This window comes from Gracilinanus agilis, chromosome 3 (genome assembly GCF_016433145.1).
Source record: "Gracilinanus agilis isolate LMUSP501 chromosome 3, AgileGrace, whole genome shotgun sequence".
NCBI classification, from domain to species: Eukaryota; Metazoa; Chordata; class Mammalia; order Didelphimorphia; family Didelphidae; genus Gracilinanus; species Gracilinanus agilis.
The window spans coordinates 660,088,882-660,100,911 of record NC_058132.1 but is presented as its reverse complement, the minus strand read 5'-3'; the positions used below and the strand labels follow the sequence as shown (position 1 = coordinate 660,100,911).

The 12,030-nt window shown below is 56.7% G+C and overlaps 1 protein-coding gene across 1 annotated transcript in view; it reads right to left on the bottom strand.

Moving 5' to 3' along the window:
• PPM1L (protein phosphatase, Mg2+/Mn2+ dependent 1L) overlaps positions 1–12,030 on the bottom strand; it is a 199,635-nt gene that overhangs the window by 46,392 nt on the left and 141,213 nt on the right. Inside the window, exon 2 of the mRNA XM_044670928.1 lies at positions 9,010–9,184. Within this exon, the coding sequence (XP_044526863.1) occupies positions 9,010–9,184 (175 nt within the window). The remainder of the gene's footprint in view (positions 1–9,009; positions 9,185–12,030) is intronic.

Sequence of the window (12,030 nt, the reverse complement as noted above, 5' to 3'; positions counted from 1 at the left end):
GGTGGAGAGAGCATAGTACCCTGAACGCCAAAGCCTTGACACAGAAGTCCCCGCTGTGCCACCCAAACCACCAGACCCACTTTCAGTGTAGTTACCATGGCCAGCAGTGAGGAGAGGAATCACTGTTTAGCAGGGGCTGTGATGACCACCACCAGCACCAACCGCTGCCTAGCCACCACCACCACGAGAGCCCTGGGAGAGGCCTTCCAGCCTCCCCCCCAATGCCCAGAACCCTCAGTCCAGCTTTCCTGCAGCCCTCACAGCCATCATCCAGGGAAGCAGCTCTTATAGAGAAGGCGCCAACCAAGAGCCCCCAAGGCAGACAAGCCAGCGTTGCTGCAGCCTCAGGGCACCCTGAGAGAAAGATGGGAGGCAGCCATGTTAGGCAAGCCAACACTCCTTTAGAGCCTCGTGGAGATAGCTTGAACCCTGGAGCCAAGAACCCTGGGAAGAACCAGGCTCCAGCCCAGAGCCCTAGCCACGATCTGATGGACTTGCAATCTGGCCAATGACCAGAACCCGAAGTGTTGGCCACCCGAGTCCTTAGCCCTGGGGTTCATTCACCAGGAGAGATGGATGGGATCTGCCGGGAGATGCTATCCAAGAAGGGGCATCCAAATGTCGGCTTCCAGAGGCCACCATTTTCTATGGATATCCTCTGGCTTAGCAGAATGGTTTGCTAACAGGAAACTCAATAAAGGCTTTTTTTATTCATCTTTTCATTCAGCCTCCCAGAAAACCCCAGGCTTGATGCATCTTCCTGAAGACAGCGAGCGCTTTGGAGATTCTTTTACCACAAGATGGAACTCGGTTTTAAAGGAGTCCCCAAAGGAAGCGAGTGGAAATCACCATGAATTTGGGTCCAGAAAATGCCCCAATCTTCTCATTCGTGAGGCTGCTCTCAGAAAACAAAGGACTGCAGATGGGCTTTGAGGGAATCCTCTTCCTGTTTTCGAGAAAACCCGTCCCTCATCGATAGTCTTGTTCAGGGCTCGGAGCTCGCTTTAGAAAGAGGGAAGCGGAAAGGAGGAAGGATGAGAGAAGAGAGGGAGCCCACCGGTTTGTCCGACCCCCTCATTTCCTAGCTCACGAAAGACCAAGTGACTCGTCCAAGGTCCCCCAGGAAGAAAGCGCCAGAAAGAGTGTTTCTTCCATAGAACCAGAATTAGAGAAAGGAGGTGAGGGGAAGCGGGGGAGAAAAGAGGAAAGCGTGGAGAGAGAAAGACACTAATGGGCAAAAGAGAGGGAAAGAAGGGAGGGATGAAGGGAGGAAGTCAGGTGGGACAGGGAGCGAGGAAGGCAAAGAAGGAAGATGGATTGGAGAAGGAGAAGGGGGGAGAGGAGGAAGAGAGGAGCAGAAAGGGCGACGACAGGAGAGAGGAGGAAGACAGAGGAGAGGGAAGGACGGATGGACAGAGCTGGGACAGTGGGGAAGAGAGAAGGGGGAAGAAGAAGGGGGAGGAGGAGGAAGAGAAGAACACAGAAAGCTCACAAATGGGAGGCATTGCGAGAAGCTACAGAATTTCTTGTCCCAACACTCGGGCCTTATTTTTCTCTGGCTGGAAGTCATCTCAGAGGCCATCTGGTTCTACCCGCTCACTTTACAGATAAGGAAACCGAGGCACAGACAATCCAGGCTTACAAAGGCAAGCAAAGACTCTTCCAGCCGGGCGTCATTGTTTTCAGGTACAGAAAAAACATCCTGGCCAATGAAGTCCAGGGAACAGAAGGGCCCTAAAAAGCTGCAGACAGGGAAAAGGCACAAGACGAAACTGAATTCCGTAAAACTTCAAAACACACTTTAAAAAAAAAGAACCCTGTGGTGGTGAGAGGAAGATTTCTGGATTTAAAAGGGATTTGGCTCCATCTGTCCTGCTGGACCTCCTGCATGCTTCTAAAGCTTCCAGGGTGAGGTGTAGACACGGCTCATAGCATCTCCACGTGGAGCTCCTTTGAGGCACGGCTTCTTGGGGCTCAGATGCTCGTTTCTCGCAAGGAGATGCCCTGGCCTTCTGCAGGGAGTGGAGGGAAGGCAAAATGAACAGGCAGGACTGTCTACACCCTCGTCACCACCTGGCAGAATGAGGGCAGGCTCTCATCATCACGAAGGCCCTGCTCTGTCCCTATTGTGACTCTTATTCCCATTTTATAGATGAGAAAAATGAGGCCCAGAGAGCCGAGGGCCTGGCCCGAGGTCACTCCGTCCAGTGAAGCGGGCCTTCCTGACTCTGGGTCCTGCCACGGTCCAGCAGGGCACGGGAAGAGCAGATGGATGTCCAGCCTACGGTCTCACGGCCTTCGAGCCGGCCCGGCCTCACAGGGAGGGGCCTCTGGTTCTCCTCGAAAAAGCTGCAGAGGCCTCCATCGGGCCACGGGTAGTCCTGGGTGCCGGAGTCTCAAGAGTCGGGGTGACGGGGTTCTGCCTCCTCCCACTTTGCCGCACATCACCTTCTCTGCTCCTAAACCTCAGGCCCCCCCGGCTGCCCCCAGCCTCAGGGACAGACTGCTGGGCTCTCCCAGTCGATCAATCCATCTTCATCACCTGCTCTGTGCCAGGCCCTGTGCCAAGCGTCACATCGGGGGCCCCCACCCCATCTGGCGCCCCACCTAACCTCCCCGGTGCCGGCTCTCTTCTAGGGAGAAGACACAAGAATCGGACCCTATTTATGACAAACGAGCAGGTGGAACCCTGAGAGGGGCCTCAGCAATCATCTTTCACTTTACAGATGGGGAAACTGAGGCAAAAGAGCACTGGCTTGCCAGGCAACCCCCAGCATTGAAGGGGCAGAGCCAGGCCTGGCTCTCTGCTTGTCTTGTGCCAATCCACGTCTTTGTCTGATAAGCCCAAGTTCATGTTTGCTGGGTAGAACGAGGGAGCCGGGCTGGCCCCGAGGAGCCCGCAGTACGGGGGAGGGGGCCGGCGCCTCCTCTGCCGCAGCCCTGGCGGCCAGCCCGTCTGCTTGGCCACCGAGGCCGGACGGAGGCACGGCCTTGAAATGGGGGGCGGGGCACGCCTCCCGCAGTACCGGAGGGCCCGGTTTTGCTCTGGGAACGATGAGGGAACTGGAGGAGGCCAGATGGAGGGGAGGGACTCGGACCTTTATCCTGAGGGGACGCCGACCTACGGGAGCAGCCGGACCCAACAAGGACCAGCGGGGCCACGCCACGCAGCTGGACGAGAAAACCCCCGGTGGGGTCCCCACAAGCCAGACACGGCAGAAAAAACGCCTGAACCACCCCATCCCCAAATCGCCGACAGCGAGGGGAGGCTCCGTCCCCCGACCCTGGGGACCCCCCGAGGCCAGTCTCACAGAGGAGCCGAGATGGACGCTCCTCGGGGGCTCGAGGGCCAGAGAAGCAGCCCCAGTTGGCCGCACGGAGGGGCACAAGCACGTCTGGACTGCGCTTACACGGCGGCCATCGTCTCCCCAGAGGCTGGCCCGAGGAACGCCACGTTGGCGCTGGCAGAGGCCTTCTCCCGCCCAAAGACAACCAAGAGAAGAAGGAAATCCAGCCTCTCGCGATGAAGGAAAAGCTGCTCCCTCCGGAGCGGCCGGGCCGGGGCTCGCCGTGTCCTGCCCTGCTGGCTGCCCGCTAAATCCTCGAGTGTCCCAGGAGCGAATTCTCCCGTAATACGCAGCACGCGCGGATGACTGGGGGGTCTCTGACACACAGAAGGCTGGGATCAGGGGGACCCCCTCACTGCCCCCAGGACAAACAGGGCAGCTTAAAGCCAAGCCAGAAATCCCGGAGATGGTGGCAGCCCCTCCAGGAGGGACGAAGTCCTTACAGGGGGCTGCTGGGGTCTCGGACAAACTGCAGACGGCTTACAGGAAGGCGCAGTTTAGACCTGCTCAGAATTTAAAAACGCCCATCCCCGGCCCTGCCCCATCTCAATGCGCTTGTGTGGCCAAAGCTGCATCGTGGCGGGTAAAACGGCCGAGCCCCGAGGACGCAGGAACCTGCCGGGGACGAGGGCCGGAGCTCGGGTGCCCGGAGCAGGGGGGAGGCGGGGGGAGCCCGGCTCTTACATCAGTGGGGCTCAGCCTTCGACGTGGCGGCCTTCGTCAAGTTCTGACAATTCCCCAAGAACAGCCAGAGCAGCCCACCTCAGAGCGCCCGGGGTCCTGCCCGTGGCCGGGCCTTCCTCTACTTACCTCTGGCCTCGCTGCTCAGAAAAGGGCAGCTGAATTTACTTTGGTTTGGCCCACTGTGGCCTGGACGTGGCAGAAGCAGCCAGATCTGGAGGCGAGGACACGGCGGCTCTTGGGGAGCTCTAAGGCGAGCCTCTGCAGGGCTCCTGCTCTCAGCCTCCTTTTCTGGAGCCCTGAGGAGTCTGGATCAGAACTCAGGGCCCCTCCCAAGCTCTAAATCCCGAGATTAGGTCAGGGCTCTGCTGGGACTTCATGTTGAGGCTAAGAAAAGGATGGAGGGAAAACCACAGCCTGCCTCGCTTCCCCAGAGGACTCCTTTGTTTTCTCTCTCGTGGTGGGATTTTTAAGAAATTCATTGGGAAATGCTTTTTCCCAGTGCATAAAAAAATGCCAGAGAGGACCCTGGAAAACTTTCAAGTAGTGGAGGCGGCTGGGTGGCTCAATGGATAGAGCCAGGCTGGAAACAGGAAACCTTGGGTTAAATCTGGCCTCAGACACTTCTTAGCTGTATGACTCTGGGCAAGTCACTCAATCCTCATGGAAGGAGGAGAGGCAGGTGCCGGGCCAAATCTGGTTTCAGCTACTTCCTGGCTCTGTGACCTTAATCAAGTCACTTAATTCTCATTGCCCAGCCCTTATCGTTGGTCTGCCTTAGAACCAATACACAGAATTGATTCTAAGATGGAGGGAGGGTTTAAAACACACACACAGACACACAGACACACAGACACACACACACACACACACACACACACACACACACACACACACACACAGAGCCAGCACTGGTGACCAACAGAATTCCTCTGTGCTGTGGGAAAAGGGATGGAGGCGACAGCCCTGACCCGGCCCGCAGCCGCCACAAAGAAGGGCGAGCAGCTGCCCCCGTGACGTGACGTCCTTTGAAGTGATCTATTTTGCTCAGTCTGAGTAATCAGAGGCTGTTCCAGGAGGCAGGTAGCCACGTTTACTTCCCTTGAGGAAAACAATGGTCCCTTGATGAGACGGAGACCCCCACCACCGCCCACGTGCGCGCTTGATTGCTGCTGTCCCCTCCCAACGATGGAGCTGAACGCCGGCTCTGGATTTCTGCCTATGGCTGGGCACGTCTTTATTTCAAGCTGTATCTTCTTTCATGGGATAAAAGATAAATCAGTGCGATTCTCTCCTTTTTAGATTTTTCCCTTCAGGCTAGGGATCAATACTATGTATTAATTCCAAGGCAGAAGAGTGGTAAGGGCTAGGCAATGGGGGCTAGGTGACTTGCCCAGGGTCACACAGCTAGGAAGAGGCCAGATTGGAACCCAGGACAACCCATCTCTCGGCCTGGCTCTCCATCCACAGAGCCACTGAACTGGCCCCAGTAGTATTCTCTTTTTAGGGAAAGAGAATTACTTTTCCCAAGAAGATGGTCAGGTCCAACTCTTGTGAATGGGTACCGTGTTTGGGAACCAGGGCAAAGCCAGAGCCCACCAGACCTTATGGCATAGCCCTGAGCACCCAAAGTCCCCTCTACACTGGGGAGGCTCCACAGGAGGGCTCCGTGAAGGCCCATCTAACCCCAGCTCTCTGGAAACACAACCAGAGCGAGGAAACCCGGGCTTTGCCGGGCACCAGAACGGGCAGGGCCCTCGCCCTGGCACTCCCTCCTTTAGCTGCTCACATAGTGAACAAGAACTCACAGCGAGAAGAGCAGGCCTCCAAGGGCCTCTCCCAGGGCCAGCTTCTGCCCCACTGCCTTCACTGTCCACCAAGCTCTCCGGGAGCGGCCTCAGGCCATCCCACAGGCCTGAGCCATTACCCTCCCCGTCCCCAACCCCACTCGTCCTTACAGTCTGCTCTGAGGGCACCAGAATGCTGGGCCCGTCTCCGGTCATCCAAACCAGTCCAGGGACAAAGAGAATTGAAATAAAGGAAAATGGAGACGAGGCCAAGTGACTGGAGAGTTTGGGGTAACAAATATCGGAGTCTTTACACACGTTTCTTTCTTCCCCTGTTAGATTCCCTCGACCCTGCCTGAAAGCCAACCGGAAAGAGAAACTTGTGAAGGCTGGGATGGGGCACAGCTTGAGGCCCTGCCGCGGGGATCCCTTCAGACGTGGTGGAGAAATCTGGGGGGATTCGTCTGAATGAAGGCTCTCCTGCAAGGAGCTATTTATTGCATTTTTTATGTTGCCAGAAAAACTGAAGAGGATCCTAAATAATTCACAAGACCTTTCCCAGGCTCAGTGTCTGAAAGCTTAGTCATTTCCCTTCTTCTTGATGGCAAATCGGCTTCTTTCTGAAGCCACTAGCTATCAGGGCTCTAATAGCACAATTAAGGTGCCTTTTTAGAACCATCAAAAAAGCTCAATAGCAGAGAATCCTCTCGTTACCACTTTCAGAATTTGCTGAGGGCAATTTTTTTTTCCTTAAAAAAAATTTTTTTTTAATGCAGAATGTACAACACTGCCTTCTTGGGATCTTAACTGCATACAGCGGAGTCCCAGAGGTCTCCAACTCTGAGAGTTAGCTAGGAGAATCGTAAGTCTGATTTAGAACCTGAAAAAAGATGCCTGCCTGCCTGCCTTGCTTCTTTCCCTCCTCCTCCCTTCTTTCTTTCCTTCCCTCCCTCCCTCCCTCCCTCACTTCTCTTTCCCTCCCTCTCTTCTTCTCTCCCTTTTCTTCCCTCCCTCCCTTCTCTTCTTTTTCTCCCTCCCTCTTTCTTTCCTTTCCTTCTTTCTTTTTTTCTCCCTCCTTCTCTTCTTCCTTCCCTTCTTTCTTCCCTCCTTCCTCCCTTCCTTCTTTTCTTCTCTCCCTCCTTCTCTTCTTCTTCCCTCCCTCCCATTCCACAGTCACAGGCCTCTCAGTGGATTCCAGGGCTTAGGCCCAAATTTTATATAATGTATTTATGAATAAAGTTAGAGAAATGGCAAAAAAAAGAAGTCTTGTATTGTTTTGTCAGTTTCCATGTTGGATTTAAGTTCCTGCAGGGCGGGCCTGGTTTTCCTTTTGGCCTGTTTCCCTAGCACTGAGCCGAGTACACAGCAGGTGCTCACTAAGTGTCTGCGGAACTCACGAGCAGACACTGGAAGGTGACCGCCCCTTCCCAAGAGCCGTCTGAGTGTCCATCTCTTGAAGGAGGTACTTGGGCCGGACCACCCAGGCCCTAAGTCCAGGGTCCGTGTCCTGTCTCGGGAGTTCTGGCCTGTCGACCCGCTATAAAGCCTGTTTCTCGAATGGCATCTCAGTCAGCCTGGACTCCCGGTTAATCCGCTCGAGCGCGGCACGTGCCACGTTTAAACACAGGACGCCGAGGAGGGTCCGAGAGTCCCGCGTCAGCCCAGGCCTCGCGGGGTCTTGGCTTTTCTCCCTTCTCTCTCTGCACTGACAAAGGAGGAGGCGGGGAGAAGACAGACAGACAGACAGACAGAGGCCCAGCGTCTGCCGTCCCGCCGTCTGTGCCAACACTTCAACGATTCCTCAGAAACTTCTTCCTGCGCTGGTTCTGGGGCTTGGCTCGGGGCAGCCCAGAGGGCGACGGTGCCCACAAAGGCACCCGGGAGGGTCTACCCAGGAGGCAACCATGACGGGGGAGCCTCTCCGAGCCCGGGATCGTTTTCTACGATTCAGGACCGTTTCACGAGCCCGAGAGTAAAAGAGAAGCTGCTCCAGGCAGCCAGGCAGCAGGAAGCGCCGGAGCCACCGACGTGCGGCGGCGCTTCTACGTCTCCTGGGATCGCCGCCGGCCCTGGAGGGCTCCCTGCAGGGCCCCTCCCAGCAGCCAGCCGCGTAGGGGGGCGATCAGGGGACTCCTCGCGAGGCGGCGACACCTTCTGATCTGCATCTCCTTCAGCGAGGACAGAGCAGCGACTCTAAGAAGAGGCCGAGCACTGCTGAGTGCTCCCTGCCGCGGCCGGGCGAGGGCCAGAGGAGGCCACCGGGGCAGCCCTCGGCCGCCATGCCAGCAGTTCTCACTCCTAGCCAAGGAGGGAGACGGCGCACTAGGAACGGGGAGGAGAAGGGAGAAGGCACTGTCCCAGGCAGTGCGCTATCAAGCAACCAACATTTATTAAGCACCTGCTGGATGCTGGGCATGTGCGAAGCGCTCGGGATACAAGGAGGCGACAGACAGGCCCAGCTCTCAATCTAATGGGGACGAGGGGATGAGAGACAGTTCTCTTCCTTCCTTCCTCCCCCTCTGTCTGTCTCCTCCGTCTGTCTGTCTGTCTGTCTCTCTCTCCTTTTCTCTCTCTCTCTCTCTCTCTCTCTCTCTGTCTCTCTCCTCTGTCTGTCTCTCTGTCTCCCCCTCTGTCTCTCTCCTCTGTCTTTCTGTCTGTCTGTCCCCCCTTGTAGATACAATAAACGTGATAACACACGTTACATGTGAACACGCTACATTAAGTATCAGATGCGTTCAGCTCCACAAAGGCCCTGCTGGAGCGGCACATCTGGGAACAGAGCAGCGCAGGGCCAGGCGGAGGAGTTCGGAGCCCGGGACCTTCTTTCCACCACGGCCCCAGTGCCCAAAGCTAAGGCTCTCTCCGCTTTCCAGAGACTTCTCCGGCCTGAGGAAAGCTGGACCCCACAGAACCCTCCGGAAGGAAGCGAGGAAAGACACTGAAGCGCGCCCCGAGGGCCTGTTTTCATTTTTGTGTTCCCCTAAAAGAGATCTCTGAATAGTAAATGGTTCCTCAGCTGGGCGGACCTCAAGTTTCCAAGGAAGGAGAGCACCGAGGACAGGGATGGCCGCGCTGGCTCGGCCATCCCAAAGACAGCGCTTCCCCTCGGAGGGGCTGGAGACTGACCAGCGGTTTGGGGCGCAGCGGGCGGGTGTCGGGGTCCCCAGCCCCTCCCTCCCGGCCCTCGCACCTACCTGCCTCGTCGTAGGAGACGGTGAGCTTGTCCAGCATCTCTCGGTCGATGGCCAGGATCTGCTGCTCCAGGATGGCCTGGTAGGAGAGCGCGCTGTTCTCCTTGTCCTTCTCGTAGTCCTGGAGGTGCTGCCTCAAGGCCTCGGGCAGCCGCGACTTCACATACTCGGCGGCCGACTGCACAAAAGAGGGCAAACACACAAGGCCGTCAGTCGTGGAAAGGCTGCGGAGAGCTCGGCTCGCTCGGGATCCGGAACCCCCACACCAGAAGGGGCGAAAGATAAGTAAAAGTCAACGGGGGCACTGACGGGGCAAGAAGAACCGAAGGAGCAGCCGGTCGTGGCCGTTTTCAGGCCGTTGTTTTGAGACCGAGCTCTGACCCCGTCCCCAACCTCCAGGGCCACGAAAGACTCATCTCGAAAATGGGCAGAAATGGGGACACCCCCCTCCCCAAAGACCTTTGTCCCGGCTCCTTGTCACGGGCGTCTGGAGACGTCAGGAGAGACGGAGGAAGGTCTAGAGCATGTCGGGGGGACCCCACATGGGGACAGGAATGAAGGGATGCCACGGATTGGTCTGGGCTGGGTGTCCGCACGTCACACCAGTGACACGGCCAGGCATTTTCTCCAGGATGTGGTTCTCCTGCCTTCTCGCTTCCTGTTGGGTCCCTCGTTCTCCCCCCGACCCTAACTAAGAGGGTCCCCAAGGCCTCGGATCCCGGCCCGCCTCCCTTTGCTCTCTTTGGGAGAATCCATCTACGTACAAGTCGCACGTGCTGATCCTGAACTCGCACCCAAGCTCCAAGCACAGGAGCCCTTTCCCGCCCCACTTGGCCACATTAAACCCAAATTCGTCTCTGCTCTCTGACCACTGAAGCCAGACGGCCGTGCTCGTGGGATCCCCCTCCGGGCGCGAGCACAGGAAGGGTTCGCCGCCTCACCTCCCGTGGAGGCTTATCCGCGATGGCTGACCCGGCATTCCCTCTGAGCAGCATCCCACGAGCTTTCAGACGGCCACAGTGGCCTTCCTCGTTTGTACCCACTTATTGGGACGGGGTGGGAGGCCCTGAGCTCCTCCAGCCCTCTCATAGACACTCACGGTCTCTGCTCTTTCCTTTGGCACCTTCCTAGGTGCCTCTTCGCAACTCAGAATGGAAAAAAATAAGGCCAGTGGAACCCCCCAGGGCCCCCCCAGAAAAGCCTGCCAAAAACCAAAGGGTAATACTTTAGCCTGGGGAGTAGCCAGATGCTCGCCCCTAACAACTCCTTCCTGGGTTTATATTTAGATTCTGTAAGTCAACTGCTGATTAAATTACAACCTGAAAATATCACCGAAACTGTGTTCAATTTGCATGCAAGCCAGTCAGTACAGAACGAAGGAAATTATTCCATAAAATGTAAATGAGCTCACCACATAAGCACAACACATTTAATTCTAGCATTTAATAATGATTTCCTTCTGACACCGGGAGCCTGAGAGGCACATTGGAGAAGGCCTATTTTTAACTCACAATGTCTTTGGCTGTTGAATACAACATCCATTTTTAGTTTTTCCTTAGAAATAACTTAGATGTCCAGGAAATAGATCCCCAACACATTTTTAAAGAACCGACGGCCTGGCTGCCAGCGAATCCACACCACGCCATATTTCCTTCTCATTTCATCACTTTTAAAATGTTTTTTTTTTTTTTCCCCATCAGAATCATGATGTGAAGCTGGACAAAACTGGGAGCCGTCCTTTCCCCTGCTCTGCGCCAATGGTGTCCCCTCTGGGTGTCGGCACGTTCCATCATGAGGGGTTTCTGCGGGCCCGTGGGGGGAAAACGGCCCCAGGCCAGCCGCGGCGGCGACCCTCGGCTGATGCTCTAAACGTACTCGGGCGACAGTGTAGCCTGATGCTCAGGAGACGCCGACACAGATTCTCTGCCGGACGATGAGTAGCCTCTGGAATAACTACCCGGATAGAGCGAGCGACGCACAGGACTCGGTCCCAGGACCTCGGCGCTGTGTCTCAGAAGGGGAGCAATAACGGGTCTGCTTCCTTGGCCGTCTTTGTGTCCCTGGCCCAGAAGGTTCTGCCGGGACCGGAGAAACCTGCAGAAACCGAGGAAGCTTTCCAGCATTGCAGCAGACCCTCCGGGGGGCACTAAGGGGAGAATGCGGATAAGCAGACCCCGAATGGGGAGGGAAGAACCAGATGGATGAGATCACAGAAGCCGGGGAACATCTTGGGGTGGGCGTGGGGGGGTTCCCTGGTCTGATTAGCTCCAGGATCTAGTGCAGGTGCTTAATGAGCTGAACTGAATTGGATTCAGTGGTGCAGCGGGGAGCTGTGTGACCCTGGGCAAGTCACTGCACCCTGTTGGCCTCAGTTTCCTCATCTGGAAAAGGAAATGGAAAACCACTCCAGGATCTCTGCCAAGAAAGCCCCAAATGGAGTCACAGCGTTCAGACAGTCCTGAAAATGGCTGAACAACCACCGCATACAAATATATGTCATATACATCATCGTCACTCTTTAAGCCCGTATCTCGTGCCTCAGAGGCAACCCCAAGGACGGGTTCCGAGGCAGAAGAGTGACTTGCCCAGGGTCACGCAGCCAGACTCGAGCCCGGGTCCTCTTGACTTCAGGCCTGGCGCTCTAACCACTGGCTGCGCCCTGGTCCTCGCAGCACTCTGAGGCAGGAAGCCCGATGCGGCCTCCACAGAAGCCTTTCCCTTGGCCGCCGCCCAAGATGGCCCTCGCTAGAGAAGCGGCCTTCTGCCCCGCCAACGGACGTGTCTGGAGCGAGTCGAAGCAGGGACTGCACAAATCTGCTCGCCGACAGGGAAGCCCCATCGGGGCGGCCGGAGGAGCCCTGCCCAAAGGTGAAGACCCGCGAAGGGTCATCGCGAGCCGTTAGGACCACGAGCCGGGCTGAGCCAAGAGCCTCTCCTCGCACTGCCTCCTGGGGCCCCGCGAGCGGCCAGGTGCCGGCCGAGGAGGGGGGCTCCCCCCGCTGCACCTGCGCCCCCGTTCCGGAC